General features: G+C 48.4%; 1 protein-coding gene across 7 annotated transcripts in view; it reads right to left on the bottom strand.

Moving 5' to 3' along the window:
- The window catches only part of BRDT (bromodomain testis associated), a 2,808,714-nt gene that overhangs the window by 1,705,778 nt on the left and 1,077,498 nt on the right, over window positions 1–25,438 (bottom strand). For all 7 annotated transcript variants that reach the window (XM_078646309.1, XM_078646320.1, XM_078646312.1 and 4 more), the window contains one exon: window positions 23,887–24,015. In XM_078646309.1, coding sequence (XP_078502435.1) covers window positions 23,887–24,015 — 129 coding nt within the window. The remainder of the gene's footprint in view (window positions 1–23,886; window positions 24,016–25,438) is intronic.

The raw sequence follows: 25,438 nt of genomic DNA, 5'->3' as shown, positions 1-25,438 counted from the left end.
CAGCCATTTTGAAATCTGGAAATGTGAACACTCTGCTGTTCTCCATCTCCAATGGGCTCACCTTTTGAGCCGCCTGCAGGATGGTGTCCATCTTTGTAGTGAAGGAGCTGGGCAACGACGGAGAGGCACTGAGCTTGTTTATGGGCGTCAGGCAGGGACCCAGATCGCTCGCTCAAAGCATTAGTAAGGGGATAACTCTGAAGCTGGATGAAGAACCAGATCCAGTTCTTAAGGTAGGTTATCATGATAACGGAGCCTTCTGAATCCTTCAGGAGTCCAACCACTCAAATGCCCAGCCTTCGGAATGCACAAGTTGCTACTTGTGTAACGATATATCTGTAAGAGACATTAGTTAGTGATATATTCCTTACCTTAGAATATCCCCAGGCGTCAGACTGCATCCAGAAAGTTTAACTTAGCAGTACCCCTGCGCGTCAGTAGGTGGCGTCCTGTGGCTCCGCGTCAATCACTGGCGTCAAAAGCGCCGAGATGACGTCACGGACAGTACTTAGGCGCCACCCATGCGCACTGACGTCAGTTCTGTACCGGACTTTCCGCGCCTGGAACGCAGAGCGATGCAAGATAATGACCATTAGTTCATATAACTAGGGCCCTAAAAGGGATTACCTTAACCCTAGTAATCAGTTCGCAGAACGGGGAGAATTGGTGGGGCGGTAAGGAATCTATCACTAACTAATGTCTCTTACAGATATATTGTTACACAAGTAGTAACTTGTGCATCTGAAAGAGACACGTTAATGATAGGTTCCTTACCTTAAAATAGATACCCCAGCAATACCAACCCCGATGGTGGGTCTGCGAACAGGATTACACCAGAAAGTCACGGAGCACAGAACAGCCAAAGAAGCTGTCCCTCCGGACTTGACTGTCAAGGCAGTAGTGCTTGGTAAACATGTGCAGCGAGGCCCACGCAGCTGTCTGAAAAATGTCCTGCAAGGGAACGCCGCGTCCCAAGGCAGTAGTGGCTGCCGTTGCCCTGGTGGAATGGGCACACAACCCCACAGGAGGCTACACCTTAGCCAACGAATAAGAGGCCTTGATGCAGAGAACGACCCACCGAGAGATGGTCTGTTTGTGCCCGGCCCGACCTTTTTTGGCGGCCACGTAGCCAACAAAGAGCTGGTCATCCACCTGGAACTGTTGTGTGCAGCTCAGGTAGAAGGAAAGCGCACGTTTTGGGTCCAGACGGTGGAGCCTCTCTTCCTCTCTTTAAGGATGCGGCAAAGTGATGGTCTGACCGATGTGGAAGGGCGTGACAACCTTTGGCAAGAAAGAAGGACGGATCCTCAGAACCACCTTGTCCGGATAAATAGAAAGGAAAGGAGGTTTAGAAGAAAGAGCCTGGAGCTCACTCACTCTTCTGGCAGAGGTGATAGCTAACAGGAAAGCCGTCTTAAGAGTGAGAAGTCGTAAATGACAGAACGTCTGCGTAATGCCTTTTAGAAAACAGTTCACAATCAGGGACTTAAAAAGAGAAGGCTGATCAGGAAGCCATAGAAAGGCGGAAATGGCCGAAAGATAACCTTTGATAGTGCCCAGAGCAGAGCCCTGCTGGGCTAAAGAAAGAAGGAACAAAAGAACCTCGGAAAGAGGGGCAAAAAGGGGATCCACAGCCTTCGCCGTGCACCATGCCACAAACTTGTTGCACCTGCAGGCGTATACCATTTTTGTAGAGGGACGCCTGGCTGCCAGAATGGCATCACAGACTACGGGAGGAAGATCGAAAGGTGTCAACTGACGCCGCTCAATCTCCACGCATGGAAGTAAAGGCTGGACAGGTTCGGGTGGAGAACCGTCCCCTGCTGCTGCGACAGAAGATCCTCCCGAAGAGGCAATCGGATTGGGCGTTCGATAGCCATGCTGAGTAGCTCAGGATACCAGTATCTTCGTGCCCAATCCGGAGCCAGAAGGATGACTTGGGCCTGGTCACGCCTGATTTTCTTCAGCACTCTGGGCAGAAGTGGAATAGGCGGAAAGGCGTACAACAGACCGCATCTCCACTCGTGACTAAAAGCGTCGCCGAGCGAGTGACGCCTTGGAAATTCCAACGAGCAGAATTGATGACATCGCGCGTTCTCTTCGGAGGCGAATAGATCTAACCAAGGTTCTCCCCACTGCTGAAAGAGACCTTGCGCCACGTCCAAGTTCCGACGCCATTCGTGATCCATCAAGCAATGGTGGCTTAGTTCGTCCGCCCTGGCGTTCAGAGAAACTGCCAGGTGTTGAACCACCAAGGTAATGCCTTGATGTTCCAGCCATGTCCAGAGGCGCAGAGCCTCCTGACATAGGGTCCAGGACCCCACCCCTCCCTGTTTGTTGCAATACCACATGGTGGTGGTGTTGTCCATGAACCTCCACACTACATTTCCCCAGACAGAGGGAAAGAATGCCTTCAATGCACGCCGGATCGCCAGCAAAAGGTTGATATGGAGCCGGGACTCCGCCTGGGACCAGAGACCTCTGATTTAAGCCTCTCCCAAATGGTCACCCCATCCCAGGAGGGACGCATCCGTCACCAATGTGTGCTCTGGTTGGGGAAGGGAGAGGGATCGGCCCATGACCCAATCTCGATTCGTGAGCTACCACTGCAATTGTTGAGTAGTGCCCTCCGAGATCTGGACATGATCGGACAGGTTGCCCTGATGCTGTGCCCACTTGAACGTCGGGTCCCACTGCAGAGCCCGCATATGCCATCTGGCATGTGTCACCAGCAGGATGCAGGAGGTCATCAGGCCCAGGAGCCGTAGGGTCATCCTGAATGAAACCCAGGATAGAGGTTGAAAGATCGGAATCATAGCCTGAATATCCCGGACTCGCTGCTCAGGAGGATAAACCCGAAACAGCGTCAAATCCATAACCGCTCTGATGAAGGGGAGCTTCTGAGAGGGACTCAGGTGCGATTTCGGCACGTTGATGGAGAACCCCAGCAATTGCAGGAGGTTGGCCATAGTCTGAAGGTGGTTGACGACTGCCTGGGGCGAGCCTGCCTTCAACAAACAGTCATCGAGGTAGGGGAAGAATGACACCCCCGACCTGCGCAGGTGAGCCGCCACCACCGCCATCACCTTAGTGAACACCCGTGGGGCGCTGGTAAGACCGAAGGGGAGCACGACAAACTGAAAATGCTCCTTACCTACCGTGAACAGCAGGTAATGCCAGTGGGCCGGCAGGATGTAGATGTGAAAATAAGCATCCTGCAAGTCCAACGCTACCATCCAGTCTCCAGGGTCGTGGGCAGCCAGGACTTGAGCCAGAGTCAGCATTTTGAATTTCTCCTTCTGGAGGAAGCGATTGACGCTCGGAGGTCCAAGATGGGGCGCTGGCCCCCCTTGTTCTTCTTGGGGACCAGAAAAAATTGGGAATAACACTCTCTACTTCCGGCACAGGAACACACTTGATGGCCCCCTTGGCCAAGCGGGTCATGACTTCCTCTTGTAGAAGAACCAAATGATCCCCTGACATGCGGTGGCACTGAGGCGGCATGGCTGGAGGGGAAGACTGAAAGGGAAGGGAATAACCCTTGCAGATTATCTGCAGCACCCACCTGTCCGATGTAATTTCGCGCCAGTGGTGGAGATGGTGGCTGACCATGGCATGCTGCTTGAAGCTCGGATTAGGAAGGCTTGGAGGTGTAAACAGCGGGGGTAGAGGCACGCTGGTTCCCAGACCCGTTACTGCAGAAGCCGCGGCCACGCTGAGGCTGGTTCTGCACAGGCTTGTTGGAGGAGTGTGCATGGGTGCCTCTGCCCTGGCCACGAAAGGAACGAAACCCAGGAGTTAAAGGGTTCTTCGTAGAAAGACCCAAGGACTTGGCCGTGGCCCGTGAGTCCTTAAAGCGCTCCAGTGCACTGTCGGCCTTATGGCCAAAGAGGCGGGAGCCATCAAAGGGCATGTCCATGTGCAAACCCTGGACATGGGGCGAGAAACCAGTCGAACGCAACTGGGCGTGGCGCCGCAACGCCACAGTCGTGGAAATTGCCCTGCCCAACGAATCAGTGGTGTCCAAACCACACCTGATGGCAAACTTACCTTCAGCAATCACTTGGGAAAAGACAGCCTGGACCTCCTCAGAATACTGAGGCAAGACCTGAGCAACAGAATCCCACACTGCGTGGGAGTAACGGCCCAACAAGCAGGCAGTGTTAACCGACCGCAGCCCTAAACTGGCCGAGGAGAACAACCTCTTACCAAATTGTTCCAGCCTTTTAGAGTCCTTATCCGGCCGAGCTGTGGGAAAGGCACTCTGAGAGGTCGAGGCCTGAATGACCAGGCTCTCAGGCATAGGGTGAGTGGTCAGGAAGGTGGTATCACCAACAACGTTTGTATCCACCGGCGCCCCGTGGCCAGCCGCAACCAAGTGTCCAAGCGGACTTCAGTAAGGGCCTCGTTAAAAGGAAGCAGCGGCTCAGACAATGTAGACGCCGTCTGGAGCACCTCTGTAAGGAGGTTCGTTTTGAGGGCCAATGTAGGGAGGTCAAGGTTGAGAGCCTCCGCAGCCCGACGGAGCATCATGGTTTAGGAAGCACCCTCCTCCATAGTAGGCAGAGGAGAGGCAAACCCCGGGTCAGAAGAAACATCGAGTTTGCCCGCGTCTTCCAGGTCGTCCACCCAATCTTGCTCGGAATCACATTGCCGGGCAAGAGGGTCCGAGGACCCGTCCCAGTCATCGTCCGCCTCTGGCGTAGAGGGAGCCGGTCGCGGTGGCAGAGCCAGAGCAGGGACGAACGGCGCCGGCCGGGGCCGGAGCCGCTTCCCAATGCAGATACTAGGCCGGAACAAAATGATCCTGGAACCGGGGCAAGGGTGGGATAAACGGCACCCAGTGCGGTGCTGAGGGTAGCACCGGGACCAGAGCCGTCAGCGTTGCACCTCGTGGCGCCGGAGCCGGAGCTAGCGGCGGAGGATCCTATGGCGCTGGGGCCGGAGCCGGTGGCAGAGCCGCCCGACCAGCAGGATCTGGACAATGGAGCGCGGGGCCCGAAGGTGCCCCGGCGGGAACCCGGGGCCTAAAAAGGCAGTCCATGGCAGTACGAAACTCTTGCACCTGCTCGGGTGTCGCCGACGGACCCGGGTATGGCAGGTAGGCAGCGGGACTCCCAGGCTCCAGAGGAGCCGCAGGGGCGGAGCCCCTGTCCCCCTCGTCCGCCTCTGAGGAGCGACGGGGGGACGTCTGAGAGCGAACACGCTTCTTCGACTTCTTTTTATGGCGTCACTTACAGGAATCCAAAGGGGAAGACTTGGAGCCAGAGGAGCGACAGCATTGGTCTCGCGAGAGGGCGCGGGAATGGTCCCTGGACCCAGAGCAGGGGTGTGACGAATGCTGAACCTCCAGCAATTTCCGACACCGCTCCCGCAAGGCTTTCGGGCCATGGCTCGACAGTCCCACAAGTCGTGATCTGTCTGCAGGCAGTAGAGGCACACATCGTGGGGATCCGTCACCGACATATTACGGCAGCATGCCCCACAAGACTTAAAGCCGGGCATCCCTACATGCACCAGGAGAAAAAAGGGGGAGACAACAGTCTCAAAAGAGTAGTAAAAGAATTACTAAGGTACGTGCTCCATCCGGATCTGCGCTTGCTGGCGCGGCAAAAGAAAAAACTGACGTCAGCGCGCATGGGTCGGGCCTAAGTACTCTCCATGACGTCATCTCAGTGCTTACGATGCCAGTAACAGACGCGGAGCCGCAGGACGCCACCTACTGATGTGCAGGGGTGCTACTAAGCAAAACTTTACGGATCCAGTCAGACGCCTGGGGATATTCTAAGGTAAGGAATCTATCACTAACGTGTCTCTTTCAGATCTTCTGCGCAATCTTTATGCTTCTTGAGGCATTTGGTGCGATCGTGGGTTAATTTCCCTTGAGCTTCCAGATGAGGCATGACGTCTGACAGCGTGCATGTCGCCCTAAGTGTGAAGGGTATGTCTAGACGTGGGTCCCGTGCTCACTACACCACTGGATTCAAGATAGCCTGGCTGATGAAGGGTGATACCCTGAAACCAGTCCTACGATGCTTGTTTCCGGTCCAGGGAGGACCTAGCTTGGCAGTTCGGGCTGGACTGTTCCCACAAGGAACAGGGTCAAGAGTGATTTGCATATGGCTGGGTCCAAACTGGGGTGGTGTGGTGAGCAAAAGAATGATGGATTAAACCCAGATCCTTGTGACTGGGGGTGAATGTTTGCATTGTCCAGCATTCCGTCCATCAATTGTTTCTTTTGCATATGTTGCCCTAAGTGGGAAGGGTATGTCCAGACGTGGGTCCCGTGCTCACTACACCACTGGATTCAAGCTAGCCTGGCTGATTAAGGGCGATGCCCTGAAACCGGTCCCAGGATGCTTGTTTCCAGTCCAGGGAGAACCTGGCTTGGCAGTTCGGGCTGGACTGTCCCCACAAGCAACAGGGTCAAGACTGATTTGTATACGGCTGGGTCCAAACTGGGGTGGTGTGGTGAGCAAAAGAATGATGGATTAAACCCAGATCCTTGCGACAGAGGTGAATGTTTGCATTGTCTAGTATTCCGTTCATCAATTGTTTCTTCAACGTTCATTCTGTGCCTGCTACCAATCGGCAGCCCAACAAAAAAAAAGCCAAGAGCAGGCGAGGGAGGACAGAGCCTTAAGTCTTGTTATAGGGCAGTGAAGGTGAGAGAAGAGGTTACACCGCCAAACTTCCTCCAGCAATATACGCTTCAGAGGGAGAAGAGCTCACCCAGACTTCATAATGTCGCTCTCCAGGCTTGGCACAGTTATACCTTGCGGTCTTCGGTGTCTGTCGGCCTCATGCTTCCGGGAGTGCTGCAATGTGCGTTGTTAGGGGACTCTTGCTGCTCAGTCTGCCCTGATGTCATTGGATTCTGGCGCAGCGAGTTGCCAAGCAAGGCCTGCCTCGAGGTAGACTGCTGCAGATTGCTTTCCGTGTCAGCATGGAGGGTGGCAATTGGTGCCCCGGCACACCTTATACATGTCCCCCAGTAATTGCCAGGGAGGTGAGGCAAACGCGCAGGATTAGTTTGGATTATCCGGCCCTCCAAAGTGAAGCTTCACAAAAGGTGGTCCGCCATCTTGCGGGGTCAAATCTCGTCCTCTTTATAAGGCCACTCTTGTAGTCCCATCAGCAGCTTCCCTGCCACAGGCAGGTAAAAGGAATGAACTATATTGCCAGACTTAAATTTTCAAACAGGACATGTAACTAATGTCCTAAAATGTCCCCCCTCCCCAAACGATGACTTGTAGGTGTATGCTACAAGCTGAGAGAAAAGATTTTGTAGAGAGTTTGCCTAATCCTAACAGCTAGCAATGAAGCTATCCTATAATAGAGAACAGGAGAATGTATACGATCTGCCTTTTTTATGAAGCAGAAATAGTGTTAAGAGGGCTTTACAGAATAGAGTGTGAATTGGAATAAATGAGGTCAAAGTACGTTTTGGAATCGAATTCTATGACACATACAGAACTAAATGATGAGGAACTCTTTGTACATTTATAATTGCTCAATAAACTAAAAAGATAAACATTAAAAAAACAAGAGTACATGGCAGTTTTTTGTGAATTAAAAATCTCAAATAATATAAATAACCATGAAGTTAGAGCCCAGTAGGGCAGTTATCCAACAGACTACTAATTTAACTGTTTTCAAATACAAAACATTCAAGCGTATGACCATGCAGAGAAAGGCTGAAACAAATATAAAATACAAGGTGATGGTCAAGTTACTATAATACACCAGTTTGAAGGAAAACTTGCATTTTGCATTATGGACAATTTTGTTTGAATTTCAAAAGGTAAAACAAATTAACAATAGACAATTAAGAACGATTCCAAAAAATAAACGGTGGGCCTAGATATTTGTTCACCTCCTAAAATTTAAAGTCTTGAAGCAAAGCCATTAGAGACAAACGGATACCTTGGCATGTCAAACAAGCGCCATCATTATGTGAGTTCATGTATTTTGCAAGTAAATCTCAAACCTCACCGAAAGGCAGTGGAGAACTGTTATACACGAGTGAAAATACAATAAAAACAGCCAATGAGTGATTGAAGGAGTATTTGGGTTTTAAGAGCGGAGGGGGGCTGCAAATTTGTAATGGTGTAGAATTCTTTAAAGAGGTATGCTTTCATCTCTATCCTGAATTGAAGTAAACATTTTGGTAGTCTTGATGGAAACAATGATGTTGTTTCGGATTCTGAGTTCTTAAAAGGGAAAAGCTGGTTACCTTGACTTTTACATCTCACCTACAAGACAGTGCATAGCTGTCTGTTGTGAGACGTATTGTTAGCTTACAGCCAGTGGGTTTAGAGCACACAAATTGCTTACCATTAGCTGGCTTCACTGTCACTTGCTTATTTCTTTTCCATTAGTATGTGCAGGCTTTCCGTTCTATTCTTGTGTTTGTTACACCCCCGGAGCATGGAAGCATTACTGGGTCTTTAAAAATTGCTCTCTTTTTCAGGCACCAATATCTTCTTTTTGTTTAAGCACTCCATGGAAGTGCATGTGTTCTCCAGCGGTCTTCCTAGTGTGTTTTTCTTCCCAGCTCCATGCGGCTCTCTCTAACCAGTGTGGTTCTCTTTAAATCCCTTGTGAGATTTACTTGTACTCATGTGCCTGCATTGTTTTCTTGCCCAAGAGCTTTTCTCCCTTCCCAAATCCATGTTACTCTCTACCAATTTGCTTTTTTCCACTGTCGTCCATACTCCGCGGTGGTCTCTCTCTCTCACCCAATGCTCCCCTGCGTCCTCCATGTTGCTCCCCCCACTCGCTCGATGTTGTCTCTGGCCCTCTGAGTTGCTTCAGGCCCCATCGGCTCCACTTGCAGCTTCTGCATCCCCCCTTCCATGTTGCTTCCCCTTACACTGGCTTTTACCCCATGTTTCTTCAGTGCCATCCCGCTCCCATGTTGCTTCTCTCTGCTCACCCACAAGCTTTTCAAAAAAACTGCTTTTGAGCTTTTTTTTTGCCAAGCCGAGATGAATTGGTAAGGAAGATGAAAAGAGGTGATGTCAAAATATTATGATTGGCTTTTTTTCTTTTTTAGCCATGCTGCCCGGCATTGTAGATGCTGTACAGTAATTGCGGCTAAAAGAACTTGGCAAAAAACCTAGATCCCAAAGGCAAGACCTTATTGGCTTTGTCACTATTTGCTTTTTTGCCTTTCTACATCTCCAGTCTGATTGTGTCCTGACTTCATAGTGCAGAGAGCCACCAGAAGTAATGAGCTTCTCAAACAGACAGGCAGAGGATTGTTCATGGTGACTTTGCAGAAGATGCAGGCTGGCAAGAAAACTAGTGGGCGTGAGGTGGTCATATTTAGTCAGGTCCTCGATAAAGAGCTGCAGCATCCAAGCCCCTTCATCCACAATGCAGGCGTCCAAAGAGTCATGTGATAACTATGTCAACTTCTTCAATGAGAAAATCACCAAGATTGAGTTCTCAATGAACGACTACCGCCAACCTCCTGTCGATAGCCCGCTTCCAGGAGAAGAAAAGAACCCACCCAGCCTCCCCCCAAACAACTGGAAATCTTTCAACCGAATCTCCGAAGCATTAAATGATTACCAGTTTCAAACCCTCGTCTCACATTGCCGGCCCAACTGGCTAAAAAGCTCAAAATCTCCCTTGCCCCACTCTGGACCAGGATTATAAATAGCTCCCTGAGAACCGGAGTCATGCTAGACTGCCTCAAAATAGGCCAAGTCACGCCACTACTAAAAACAACGGGCTCTGACCCAAACGATCCCAATAACTTCAGACTGGACTCCAATCTCCTGTTCCTAGTGAAAATACTGGAAAGATGTGTTCTCCTTCAACTCACCCAACACATAGACAGCAACAACCTGCTAGACCCTCATCAATCGGGCTTTAAAAAAGGTTGCAGCACAGAGACAGCGATTCTGACTGTCATTGATGTCTACAAATCTCAAGATACAGACCGATGCAGTTTACTCATTCTCCTGGATCTATCGGCAGCCTTCGACTCAGTTGACCACAAACTACTCATTAAGGTACTTCAAGAAAGGGTAGGAGCTAAAGAGGTGGGCTTGCAATGGTTCACCTCCTTCCTGCAAAACCGCACCTAACGAATAAAAATTAAAAACTCCATGTCTGACCTACTCCCCATTAACAGGAGCGTCCCTCAATGATCAGTCCTCTCCCCACAACTATTCAACTTCTACATGGAGCCTCTCACCAACATACTCAAAAAAGCCAATATTCCCTTCCACCTCTATGCGGATGATACCGAGATCTATCTAGAAACTTCCTCCATCTGTGAAATTCAGAGACAAAACACCCTAAAAGAAGTTCAACACTGGCTATCCCCCAACCACCTGAAACTCAACCAAGATAAGACGGAAATCCTTCTCATATCAAATAAAGAGCAGACTCACCAAATCACAGAATGGCTTAAATCTATCAACGCTCTCAACTGCCAGCTCACCCCAGCCGACTCAGTTAAATCACTGGGAATCACTTGGGAAAGTCGGAGTGGATTTGTCACAGGAAGTTGGTTTGTTCCTGAATTCCGGGAACCCTCACCTGGAAGCAGGCTGACCGCATTTCAAACCGGAGGGAATTACATGTTCAATAAAGAGCAACCGTTGGTCAGCCCCCTGCGAACGTGATCAACACTACAGCAGCGCGGAATCAGAGGTGATTAGCAGAAGTTAGAGGACTCGTATAATTGCCATCTGAACGCGGTCGCTGTTGAGCAAACTCCGCTCGAGTGTGGAGAGTGACGAGACGAGGAAAACGCCGGTTGCAGCACCCGGCTCCCAGCGCGGAAAAGCGGGGAAAAGCCTGCAGAGTTCCTGAATTAAAAGGCAAGCAGGATAGATCGCAGCGAGCTCACCCTGCTTCTGAGGCACATCCAGGAGGTTGAAAGTATCCCGGACGCGGAAGGACCAACGGAAGGAGCCGCGAGCAGGGTCCTGGGAGCGGCTGGAGCCGCGTGATCTCCCCGGACGTGGCAGTAGCCGCGAAAATCCCCGGACACGGCAGCAACCGCGAATGGTGTTTCGACTGTGGCTGCAAGGAAAGTGAGCAGTGACTCGGGTGCGACAGGAGCAGGGTGAGCCCTCTGAGTGCGGAGGCTGACGCGAGTGGTGCTCCGGGGGCTCCCCGGACGTAGCGGAAGCCGCGGGGGCAGTAACCTATCGCCCGGGTTCGGCCAGGCGTGGCAGTAGCCTGAAAGGGTACCCAGGACGCGGCAGGACTTACTATCGGTCCTAGGTATGTGGCTAATTCGGCAAGGATTAGCCTTGTGGAGCTACAATTTTCCCTTTTACTGCAGCTGTCCAAGGACTCTGTCAACTAACGGCAAGGAGCATAAAATCATTTAATTGACCACTTTTCTCTTGTTATACAATCATTTTTAAGCGGTCCACAGTACCTACTAAACACCTCTTACGGCTTGGGTTGTGCACTATAAAAACTTCCATTGGGAAGCAGACCTTAAACTAAATGGATTAACATGCAGCGGAAGGGGGGGGCATGGCCACGAGGTAAGCATGGCGGACGTGCGTTAGTGTAGCTCCGTCCACTGACCGTTACACGAGCGAATTATCCTGCTGCCCGATACCCCCCGACCGCCCATTTCCCTCCTCTACAGCACCGGAGCCTGAGGGGTCACTGTCAAAGCACTCACCTGCTGCGGGGTCCTTCCTGAGACCGGAATTGAGGATCGGCGGAGGGGCGGCCTGATATCCGATCCGCAGCCGCGGACCGCAGTAGGAGCGCCGAGCCGCGGACTCAGAGCCTGGCTACTCAGACGACTACGGGACGCAGGCACACGGAACGACACTGCGTGGCCAGGGAGCGACTCCTGGGAACCGGAGCATCGCCATCGATTGCCGTGCCCAGAGGCCGCGGAAGCAGCAGAGCGGAGGTGTGTGCCGGGTGAAGGAGGCGATCTCTGGGCGCCACACGAGGGCGGCGACTGCAGGGCAGAGTCGGCGCTACACCGGTGGGGACCCGACCCGTTCCCGCTTTACCCCCATCGGAGCTGCTGAAGAGCCATTGCGATTCAGAAAAGGGGGATGGCGATGGACAGAGCATCTGAATTAAACAGAACACTCATACCCAGTCAAAAGATCAGGGCTTGATCCATCACCGTTTTTTAGCTCACTACACCATCCCAGTTCAGAACCTGGCTATATGCAAATTAGTCTGACCCTGGCCCAGTGCATCATGGGAACAGGGCAGACCAAACTACCAAGCCAATTCTTTACTGGAAAGGAAACAAGCTTCCGGGGACCGGTTTCTGGCATTGCAGCCGTCTTCGGCCCGGCTTGCTTGAATCCTGATGGTGCAGTGAGCAAGGGACTCATGTCTGAGCATACCCTGCCACTCCTATAGTGGCCAAAACGATTCCATCACCACCCCCTTATCTGAATCGAAGAGCCATTGCGGCGGACCCCGCCTGCGGAGACTGCGAGTAATCCTGTGGACCGGCACCTCATACACCGGCGGTGGGGCACTACTGACACCCTAAGTGATAGCGGCTGACCGCCATAAACGACAGTGGCCGCCATTTTGTCTTCGTCACTGCAGGGCCTCACACGGGGACCCCGGCGGGACTGGTGCTGCCTGAACTTTATAGCGCCGCACAGTAACAGCGGCTCGAACACGGCGCTCGGTGCTGCGCCAGACGAGGGACACAGCACACGTGAGTCTTCCTTGGGGCCCAGGCTGAGGCACCACAAGTGGCAGAAACGGGCGCACCTACGGGGAAGACCGGCCCTGAACCCACGAGCGGAGCCACAACGGAGAGAGCATTGCAACGCCGGGCGGGGCCTTGAGCTAGTGGACGACACCGATATACCACTGAATGAGATACGGTTACCCTCGGACGGACCGCAGCGGCCACTTCACGGCGAGGACACACACCCTCTACACATATACATCTACAGTGATCTGAGTGCGCGACCCGCGATAGCTACGTGCCCCCTGCCGCCGGATGCAACGACCATCATGGGAAGGAACAGGGCCAAAGCGCAGGACACAGGCGCTAACGCTGACCTACAATCTACGGGTTCGGAAGACCCGCTGGCCTCCTCCAATGTGGAGATCATTCCACCGACGGGTATGAACACCCAAGACACTAAACTCGACCTTATACTGGCTGAAATAAAGGCGACCAGGGAAGCACTAGAGTTACGCATGGACACTATGGCGACCGGCCTGTCGCTCCTAAAGGCAGATCACAACAAGCTGGCGGAGAAGGTCTCGGAGCACAAGATCGCACTGGAGGACCTAATCCCACAACATACTGTTCACTCCACGAAGTTGGAATGTATGGAAAAACAGATCAAGCTGCTATGGGACAAGGTGGACGACGCAGAAGGGCGCTCCCGCCGCAATAACGTGCGAATTTTGGGAATTCCGGAGCGCAGCGAAGGGAGGAACCCCACTCAATTTGTGGAGGAATGGCTAAAGAAGATCGTTGGCCCACAAGATCTCACTCCGCTATATAGCGTAGAGAGGGCGCACAGAATGCCGGCGACACCACCAAAGCCTGGGGCGCCACCAAGACCACTCATAGCGCGTTTGCTGAACTACAAAGATAGAGACTCTGTACTCAGAGTGGCGAGGGAGCAGGCACAGTTACGCTACGAGGACAAAACCATCTCAGTGTACCCAGACTTTACCCCGACGGTGCAGAGAGCCAGATCGTTGTTCCTGGGGGTGAAGCTCAAATTTCGAGACAGAAACCTTAAATATGCACTGTTATTCCCTGCTCGCCTCAAGATACTGCACGGTAATAAATCCTATTTTTTCGACTCTGCCGAGGATGCGGCTGAATGGATGGAAGTGACGCTTACACCGCCGACTACCCAAGACCTCTTCGAAGACGATCGTGGCGGCGGACCCTCCCACCGAAACCGGGGACACCCGACTAACGGACCTGAAAAGCACGCAAAAGGATCCACGGCCAGCGGAGGCAACAAATCAACCAGGTCTGGTAGACCCGCGAAGATTGGCCACCTGACTGAGGCAGCGTTGGCGGCACATGATGCAGGAAGACACCCTTGCTAGCTCGTATGATACGAGATGACCCAATACACTTGCCAATTATAGAGGTATTCGACCAGGAGGGGGCCCGAACATTGACCCAACTGGGCATTAACACAGCGTTTAGGAATTACTATGCAACATTATATGGTCCGCCCAGACCACTGCCGGATGCGGCGTTCGAGGAGTTTCTGGCCGGAATTGACTTGCAGAGACTTGCAGATCATCAATGCAAGGAGCGGTCTTGCCCTATCACGGTAGCAGAGATACGCCAGGCGATACGAGCGCTACCACGGAATAAAACACCAGGCACTGATGGCCTTCCGGCCGAGTTTTACGGTGCTTTCATCGACCTCCTTGCCCCGCGCCTCCAGGTGGTATACCGAGAGGCGCTACAGACGCGGAGCCTCCCACAGACGTCACTTCAGGCCCTAATAGTGTCACTCTTGAAACCGGGCAGGGACGGCCTACACTTAGCCAATTATAGACCCCTCTCCTTGTTGAACACGGATTACAAAATTTTGAGTAAGATCCTGGCGACGAGACTGGCACAGTATATACCGCGACTGATCCACCCCGATCAGTGCGGCTTTGTGCCAGGTAGGAGTACTGCCATGAACCTCCGGAGGCTCAGCCAACTTATGCTCAGCGGGCCGGAGACGCCACATAGAGAGGGTTGTATTTCCCTGGACCTGAAACAGGCTTTCGACTCCCTCAGATGGGACTACATGCTGGCGGCTCTGGCACGTTTCGGCATACCGCCCGACTATATCAAATGGGTTCAACTACTATACACCCGTCCCACAGCTCGGGTCCGTACGAATAGATGTATCTCGACGCCCCTAGACATAGCGAGTGGAACAAGACCGGGATGCCCACTGTCCCCGCTATTGTTTAAACTGGCGTTAGAGCCTTTGCTCTGCAAGCTCCGGAGTCTGGCACAACACAGGGGCATAAAAAGAGACGGAGTCACGCATGTGGTATCGGCATACGCTGATGACATTGTTCTGTACTTCAGGGACTTGGGGGGGGGGCGGGGGGACCTGGACCCTATCCCAGACATCTTCGAGAGCTTTCGCTCGTTATTAGGGCTCACTATAAGCGAGTCGAAATCATACGGGTTCTACTTCCCGACGACAGAGGCGGAGACCCACATACCCTTCGCACCGCACGCCTTCCAAGTGGCGGAGACAACCTTTCGCTACCTGGGGGTGCAGATCTACAGAGGCGCGAGGGACATGCTGGATGGCAACCTAGGGAGAGCGATCACGGCGCTGAAATCCCAGGTACTCTTTTGGACGGCGCTGCCACTATCAGTGTTGGGCAGGGTGACCATATCTGAGATGGTGGTACTACCCCGTCTCCTTTACTACTTCACTAACATGCCGTTCCTGATCCCCGCCTCCATGTTTAAAACACTAGATACCCTACTAACAGAACTGGTATGGGGCGCGGGAGAAGAAGACTCAGTTTGGCCAAACTGCAGCTTCCCACTGCATCGGGAGGTATGGGTGTGCCAGACCTTCGGGCGTACAACTTTGCCTGCCAACTACAATGGCTCGCCTACTGGCTAGCCGGGTGGAACCTGCACGAAATCCATGCCTCCGAAGCGGACTGGAATAAGATCCCCCGGCTAACACCACCACTACTTAGACTTGCGATCACATACTGGAGACGGGCAGTGAGATACACGTCTCGCGCGACCTCCTAGGCCCCTACGATTCCATTACTAGGACTCCCGGTGGGACTGGGACCACTTTCGAATCAAACACTCTCAGAATGGCACGAGGCGGGTGTCATCCACACAGGGGACTTCTTCCACAATGGTAGGGTTTTGTCATTTGAAGACTTTCGCAATACACACCATACATCGAGGGGGTCATTCCTGCTGCATGCCGGGGTACGTCACTATGTCACACGGGTATGGGCGCCACACAGCAGAGAGCCACCCACGAACCTATTGATCACCATGCAATACCTAATGGGGTCGGGCAGTCATCTAATGAGATGGCTGACGCATGGAATCCGAGAGGGCAGGGCAGTCTTGTTACAGCCTCAGAGTCCAATGGGAACAGGACATTGGGAGACCAGTCAGGGACAAGGAATGGGACAGAATACTTGTGTTCCCGAAAAAGGTATCGAGAAACCCGAAATTTAAATTTATACAGCTCATGATCCTACATAGTGCGTACCTGACGCCACACCGCATCCATGCTATGTTCCCCAACGCAGCGGACACATGCCCCCGGTGTAATGCGGAAGACGCAAGCCTGGCCCATATGCTCTGGGAATGCCTGAAACTGGGGTACTACTGGACGACTGTGCATAATGATTTGGTCAGACTGGTCCCCTCAAAACCATACGCTGCCCTAGAATACACATTATTAGGGCTGGGTCCTGTAGAACGGGAGAGGAGTGTGGGCACGCGCTTCACTGATTTGGCCCTGTTACTGGCAAAACGCACTTTAACAATGAAATGGAAATCGCATAGGCCTCCTGATCCAGAAATGTGGAAGGCAGAGGTGCTGAGATGGGGTAAGGCTGAAGGCATGATATTACAGCGGGAGGAGCGCAAGGCACTCAGAAAGAACCCTATATCCATAGATTGGAACGCATTAATGGGATCGTTTGAGACGGGGGGAAGTGCCGCCTCCGACACCTCCACAGAGGTGGGTTAATAGCCTTTTATGTCTGGAACTGCCTGAATAACGGGTGTTATACCTGTATCTAGGTGCACACAACGGACACTACATACAAGGAAACACCAATAGGCTCCCCTACAAGATCGAGTCAAATACACTACAAGTCATATGTGCACATATGTTGGGCTGAGAACTGTATTTCTGGAAATAGACCTACAAATGCCTCGGGTGGGAGGGAATGGGAGGGGGGCGTTACGTTGGGATTGTTTGGTACCATAAAAATGAAAACTGTCTATTGTCGCAAGTGACTGGTATCTCAATGCACATCTGTAATACGTATTTCACAATTTTACTTACCATGTCGTGATATTATCTGATACTACTGTCAATAAAAAAGATTTTAAAAAAAAAACATGCAGCGGAAGTAACGAGCAGAATTATAATTACCATGACCAAGTAAAGTATGACTAGCAACTAAATTCTGATTTGCTTGAAAACGTATAGTCACGTGAGAAACGGAGATAGGGAACGGGAACTGGGTGATAGTCTCGGTGTTGCAAGAGCGGCGCACCGGTCTACTGGCACTTTGGAGCTCTACCCCTCAGGTTGGGCTGCCTGGAATTGGGCAAAAATATCTTCTTCAATTCTGGATCAACAGAAGGGGACAGCAAGGGATAGCATCTCAAGTACACCGCGGGTCAATACCCCCAGGGAACAACTCTTCGCTATAGTCCGGACGATTGAAATTATAACCAAAACAACACTAAGCGACGTCCTATACTGTCATGGCTTACAAAAAACTAAGGTCAAGAACCATCTTTATGAAAAGGATGGGAACGGAAGAGGCAATTAGAAGGAGTACTAGCAAGACGCTAAGAGCAGGAAAGACTGTAGTAACTCCCGGGATTAAAAAGTACTTTGTAAATCTAAAGTCAGATGAACAAGGGCAACTAACAAAAGACCAGATAACCAAGGGAAAAAAAGGGTGTAAAGAGGATGCAAAGGACGGATTATATCAAACCAACACTCAAAGAACACCTGAGGCTCCTCAAAAAAGTATTCAAATTGCCCTGGAGGACTCAATCTCTAACCATAATGTGTCAGGTTCAATAATACCAGAATCACCCACAACACAACAATCCCAAGAATATAATATCACCTGTCCAGACATAAATATCAAGGACCTAATATTTCATAAGGGACCCCAAAAGGAGACTCAGAATATACAGAATAGCACCCCGCAAAAACCTTCTGACTTAGAGGGTTACCTAGAAAAATCGCCAGACCAGTCTCTTCAAAAATACAGGCTTTTCTAACAACTACACCCCAGTCTCCGAATCTGTGTTTACCCTGCAAAATATCCTGGAATCGGTTCTCATTCATCTAGGGAATATACTGGAAAACTCTGACCAAACCCTCGATACTCAACTAGGAATATTAAAATTTCTAGTAGAGGGAAAAAGTAAGAAAGAGCAAGTGAAATCAACAAAAAACCAGGAGTCTGTGGTAAATGCAAAGAAGAAAACTCTTATAATCCAAAAGCTGACTCAGCTGACCCTTTAAAAAAAGAAATTGCAACTCAAACCGGAAGGAAACCTTTTATGAAACCTCAGGTTAATCAGGATAATAACCAGATTTATTCCCTCAGAAGCCTCTTTAAGGAGGAAACCATATCAATGTCACATTATCAGCCTAAAGCGTACTATCCAATTTTCACAAAAGCAAACTTAAATTCACTGTGAATAGCCCTGAAATACCTCACTGCAAAACAACTGCTGAGATTGAGCTGCCCAGCGATGATACACAGGGCCAAGAAAGTAATATAGGCAAAAGAAAACAAAAGAGGACCAAGCTGAAAGGGATAAACACGCAAAGAAGAATAGTGAAAAAGAAAGCACGTAAAATAAGATATCAGAATGATCCCCTTTTACCAACTGGATTATCAGATAAAGAGGAAAGAGCAGTACCCTCCCAGATCTCGAAAATAAAGGAGCAGAAATCACCAATATCTACCCAAACTGTTAATGTTAACCTACTGAGCAAACTAAATCCAAAGGCAAAAAATGTCTCTCTAGGAGGACACGGTCCTTCAAGCCCGGCACTAAGAGAGATCCCAAAAAGAACTGTCTCTACCCAGAAAAAGCATTCACAGGCAGAGATAATCAGGTCTAAATTTCTGGAAATTACAGAATTATTTCCGGTAGACGAAGCTCCACTCAATCGTGTTCGAATTATTAGTCTGCTTCAAAAGATCCAACTGTTACAATCGCTAGCACGAAACGAAATAAAATTAGTTACGTTCCCGGAAGAATAAAAAACAACGACAGCAATTGTAGAATTTTGGTCTCCAGTAATACCAGGAATTATACTGAAGGAGAGCGAGACCCTCCATAAATATGGTTACGATCTGACCCCAGTATTACAGCACGAAGTTCACAAAAACCCACAACTGAAGAATCTCTTAAAACGCAGCGATCAAAGCAAATCTCTAACACCATGACCAAGCCCCCAGACCATATTGCAGAAAATATATTTGTCTCCATAAAGAATGGTAAGAGAGAAGTCTGGAGTAAAAATACCCCCAGCGAGGAAACAATAAAGGGGGAATACTCATGGACCTGGATCTCGGAGACCCTGAACCATAATAAACAAACCAAGAACAATACATTTCCCGTTTAGCACAGGCTTGACGATCACCTCTTGGAATATAGCGGGAAAAACTAAAGAAAAAATGGCTGAAATAGCAAAAAACTGCCCAGCTATAGTGGCCCTCCAAGAAACATGGTCTACACAAAACTTCAACCAAGAGAAATATTTCGTATATGATACCATTGCAGAGCAGGTTGAACGGGGACATGCAAAAGGAGGGATAGTGATTTTATTAAATGAAGATTACAAATGGGCCCAAGAAATAATACCAACTAATTCAAATAACCACCAATGTATCAATATCAAGTTCGGGACAAATCCTCTAGAAACTTTAAAAGATCTACTAATCTATAACATCTATATCCCCCCTGGAGCAAAAATGGACACACTCGCTTTAGAAATCTTAAAAGATATTGAACAAACAATAGAAAACCAAGGTTATCCAGCGTTCTTTATCATGGGGGACTTAAATGGGAAAATATCTAACGAGTCATTACAAAAATGGGCAGATTGGCACAAAGAAGAGGCCTTGGGTATCTCCACTCCACTACTGCCTAAAGAAAACAAGGCGGATAAAAGAGGAAAAATCCTAATAGCATCACTCCCTGTGTTAAATGGAGTAATACTGAATGGCAACGTAGAAGGCGACATTCCCGCCTCAAATACAAGACCGGGTAATAGTAATCCCTCACTATTGGACTATATGATCTGTAGCTATGACCTATATGGATCAGTTGTACAACTCAAAATTAATTTTGTTCATGGTAGCGATCATGCCACTCTACAAGCAAAAACAGAGTGGAGAATACAATCTTCCTTGTCAAGTCGAATTATGTACAACCATAGCACAGTTCTGGCAAACCTAAGCCAAAGACGTATTCATTGGAATTCGGCTACATTAAACAAGATAATCAACATAATTGATTCAACGCAACTTCTGCAAGTAAACCATTCTGCAAATCAGATAACAAATTTTGAAATGGTCATCTAAAAGCTAACACAAAAATTGCAGGAAAAATTGATGCAATCAATAACAAAGAATCAAAACAAAAGGCCAAAGTTAGCGACCAATACAAAACTTCTGAATAAACTGATAAGAGAACAGTTCTTAGAATATTCTCCATCTAAACAGCTAGAAATTAACAAAATAAAAAATCAACGAAGGAGAGAAGAGGAAAAAAACAAGAGAATAATACAAGATCAAAATTGGGTAGACCTGCAGATAGCAGCGAAGCAAAATAACCAACGAGCCTATTGGAGCATAATCGCCAAAGAAACGGGCACGAAAAAAGCCCTACAAGCTATCCCGGTCCCTCCAAAGGAATGGGATCTTTACCTTGCCAACTTATACAAACTAAACACCAATTCAGAAATGATCAATAATCTTACTATGAATGCAGAAATAAAACCTCTAAATGGTGGAGTATCTAGCTCTTTCTCAATTGAGTTACACATAAGAAAGGCAAGAACAACAGGAGCCTCAGGCCCAGATCAAATACCGATCAAGGTCCTCCAGTGCAACCCCAAAGAAGGGAGCAAGATGTTATCTCCCCTTTTTAACTATATCTTCAGTACTGGAGAAATTCCCAAATCATGGAAGGGGAGTATAGTAATACCAATACATAAAAAGGGTACAAGGCTACACCCTGGTAACTATAGGCAAATAGCCCTCTTGGATGCAACAGGAAAAATCTTTACTGCAACAGTTTTAGATCATCTTAAAGATTGGGCCTTTTCATCTGGACAAATTCCTCTATATCAGGCTGGATTTAGACCAAAGCATTCGGTCACGGACAACATTGCGGTGTTACAAACCATCCTAGATAAATACGTGACAGCTAAATCTCAGGTCGTATATGCTGCTTTTATTGACTTTCCCACCGCATTTGATAGAGTGGATAGAGGAACACTATGGAGAAAACTTGGCAAAATGGGCATCCCGGACAAACTATTACACATACTCATATCATTGCGTACAAAAACCTGGTGCCAGGTTCAAATGGGAAGGGAAAAGGGTCTCACTAGTTCTATCCAGACTCCAAATGACCTAAGGCAAGGATGCCTTCTTGTTCCCCTACTGTTTTCCCTGTATCTTAGTGATTTGCCTCAACGTTTTCAGCAGATATGTAACTTTCCACCAAAAATTGCCCTCCACAAAATACATACGATGTTATATGCAGACGATATAATTTTACTAGATCTAACCCCATTTGGACTGCAAAGGAGCCTCCAGGCACTTCACAAATACTCGGAGGAAAATTATCTAATCCCGAACATCGCGAAAACAAAAATAGTCCCGTTCTCAGGAAGGAAAAAGAGCATCAAATTCCATTGGTCCCTAGGGGAAAAAAGGGTGGAAGTCGTAAATGAATACACTTATCTAGGTCGAATCTTCACTAAGTCTTTACAGAATAGGCCCCACACTCTGAATTTGACCCGGAAATCGGATATGCACGTGGGAGCACTTTCAAGATTGTACGCCGCTTCTGGACAAAGACACTTCTTCTCCATGCTTAAGGTATACAGCGTAAAGATCCCACCAGTACTGTCATACGCTCTGGAATATATACCAATAAGCCAATGGAGCTTTTTAGATCTAAACGAAGGTGAGATCCTATGGAAAATCACGAAGCTGTCCCAGGCGGTACCAGTACAAGCCCTCCGCCTAGAGTATTCATTAACTAGTGCCTATGCCAGAGGAATTGCTAATATCATCAGGTGGGCATTCAATCTCCTACACGCGGATGAAAGAACGCTCCGATCCTTGCTTAAAATAGAAACATTTGAACGGGAATCATCGAAGCATGTATTTTCAAGAAATGTCTTAACTGCTTTCAAACTTTCAGAGACTAATACTAATCTGCTACTATCCTGGACACCTGTCCACCTGAAACTCTTCTTAAAACATTTTACCCCAAGACTTAGCTTTGACCTTGACGTTCAGCATTGTTTTAAATTGCCTCTTTATAAAAATGTTGCAGAATCTATTGTTTTCAAGAAACCTCAACAGTATATTAAATGTAATCTTAACCATGGGGCTAGGAGATCGATTGTGCTGCTCAGATTAGGAATACTTTCTGTAAAAGCCGTTACATATAGGTGGCACTTAAAAGAAAGCACTATTTGTAATCTGTGTAACGGTAGAGAGCAGGACTTGGAGCATCTATTGTTCACCTGCCCAAATGCAACAGTTGTTAAGGCAAGAAAAAGGTTTCTACAACCAGTCTACGCTAAATGTAGAATCAACTCAGCACACACAATGATTATTCTATGTAAAACTCCGCCAAATGAATTTGTATGTTATAACTTTTTAAAACCATTTTTAACTTTGTATTAGAACGAAAACTTTTTAACAAAGTGGGTTAAAATTGAATATGGTGTACTAAATATTTGTGTTCCTCAGTGGAGAACCAAATAAAATAAAATAAACTTGAAACTTGAACTGGGAATCACTCTGGGCCAAAACTTAGACATGATCAAACACATCAAGAACACTGCAAAGAGCACCTTCCTCAACCTAAAACTTCTCTACCAAATAAAACCCTTCATCCCTTCCAACGACCTCAAACAGGAAACTCAATCCCTGGTATTGTCCAGGTTGGACTACGGGAAGGCAACCCTCATAGGCACACCAAAAGCCCACCTTGCTCCCCTCAGATCAACTTTTAATGCAGCAGCCAGGATGGTCACCAGAGTAAAGAAATATGAACACATCTCCCCTGCTCTCAGAGAGCTAAAATGGCTCCCAATCGAAATGAGTGCCAACTTCAGATCTGCCTGTCTCTTACACAAAGCTCTGCACACTGGGAAACCTGCCTACCTGGCCGCCAAACTCAATAAGGCCGGCCAGGCAAGAACCCTCAGGAGTACTAACACTCTACTTCTCATTCCGCCGAAACCTCGCGAGCAAAAAACACTATCACGCCCCTTCTCTGGAAACGCTCCCAAAATCTGGAACTCCATTCCAGTCCATATCAGGACCATCCCCTCCTTCTTAAAATTCAAAAGTCAGCTCAAAGACCTCTTCCTCAATAGTACTCTCCCGAATGGTTACATTAACCTTAACGGAGAATCGCGCATACTGCAGCTTTTAGCAACGTGGATAATGAAGGCTTTCACACCACCTACCTCTCGAAGTGCTTCTCTGCCCCCCCTCCTTCAACTGGACTCGTCGCTACTCATTGTGTACTAATGTTTTACTGTGTCTACGACTGCCATACTATGTGTTCGATTTCTTCACTTTAAATGTTGTAAAGCGCTCCGATACCTCCGGGTCTGGCCAGCGCTAAATAAACCTCTTAAATAAATAAATACATGTACTGTGCCTTTGAGTGGAAGCAGTTGCGGAGTCTGGGACACCATGGAGTAGGGCCTGTTTCAACATTATGCTGAGTGGGTTACTTAGTATATCTCCGTAAATGTTGGTTGAAGTACATACACTGGAAACATTACTGTTGGACGGTTATATTGTGCAATATCTACAAACATGCACTATTCAAAAGACCACCTGTTCAAAATGTAATATTTCTATAACTACAATTTACAAACAACTGAATTAACTCACCTGTAGCTTTCGTGCCATAAACACTATGTTCTGGTCCGCTGAATTGTATCTGTAGCAATTCATGAACATTAATCGCATGTCAGCAGCAAATTCTTGTGCATCTTGGTATTTTCCGTTCTCCATTTTTTCCTACAGGACAAAAACTCATTAGCATAGATAATAAAATAGAAATTGTGAAGTACTCACACTATACTGAGAACTAGAGAAAACATGGCAATGATTCAAAAGAGCATTAATGAAAATTTGCCTAGCACTGTAAAGGTAAGTTTCAATTCTATTAAGGACACGGAGGCGAGGAGTATGCTATGTCTTTCTCCACTTTATTAACATTATAATTTTCATAGGTGCCAGAAAGTTTTTTTTTTTTTTAAACATTTTTATTTGTTTTAGTACACGTTACAGCAAGACAGTTGGCATAGGTTAATTTCAAGGTTACAATTATCTAATAGTATTTGTACAGTAGATACATTTCTCTCAGAACTCCTTTTTCTATAAACATCATCCTTAGTACAGTAAGACATTTTTTAATACAAATTTGCATGAATCATAAGTAAAAAACATGACCAAAAAACGTCAACTCCCATGACACCGAGGTAGGTATCCAACACATTAGTCCCTCCATAGTGTACATGAACATTACATACTCCTTTTACACTATTGGTTCCTCTTCTTTCTTTGCGCAAGTTACACTAATCACACAATCACTGGTCCTGTTTTGAGTCCTCGTTACCTGAAAGAACAGAGACAGCGTAAGGTCTCAATTGAAAAACCCGAAGGATACCAAGATTTTAACATTGCGTACAGAAACCAAACCTTCAATTACATTTTCCAACAGAAATTGCAACCATATAGACCATGAATCGGTTAGTTGCCATCGTACGGGCGGTTTCGCACAAGAAAAGTGCTTCGGGCAGGGTAATCTTTGCCTCCATGTCCTTAATAGAATTGAAACTTACCTTTACAGTGCTAGGCAAATTTTCATGCTACGTCAGGACAGGAGGCTCAGATTATGCTAGTTTAACGCTTACTCACCACTAACTGAGCAACCTCCATTACACGCTTGAAGTAAAATCTTTTAAAGGTCTAGACCAAGGACCAGTACACTGCCCGCCTCAAATCCCCCAGACTGGCCCCCCCAAGAAAAAGCTTTTGAAGCCATCGCCCCTGTGGTTGAGTGGGCCCAAACTGTTTTGTGTCAATGCCTGCATCTTGCATGACCCAACGCACCCACCTGGCTATAGTGGGGGAAGAGAGCCTGGTGTGGTTTCCTTAGGGCAATAAGCAATTGACGCTCGCCCGGAGGGCGAATCTCCTGAGTTATTTCCTCATATGCCTTGAGGCAGCCCACGACACACAATTTTGGGACATCCGGGAAAAGCCAGGTACGAGACCGTCCAGGAAAGTGACTTAGTGCGACGTCCGACCGTGAACACCACCCCATCCGGGGAAAAGACACTCGCTGAAATGTCCAGCGCCCTTGACCTCCGAAACTCTCCTACAGGAGACTAAGCCTTAAGGCATTGCAAGTTTGGCCGAGATTTCTTTCATTGAA

This window comes from Lissotriton helveticus, chromosome 1_1, assembly GCF_964261635.1.
Source record: "Lissotriton helveticus chromosome 1_1, aLisHel1.1, whole genome shotgun sequence".
In the NCBI taxonomy this organism is placed as follows: domain Eukaryota; kingdom Metazoa; phylum Chordata; class Amphibia; order Caudata; family Salamandridae; genus Lissotriton; species Lissotriton helveticus.
This window is presented reverse-complemented; position numbering and strand designations above follow the sequence as displayed.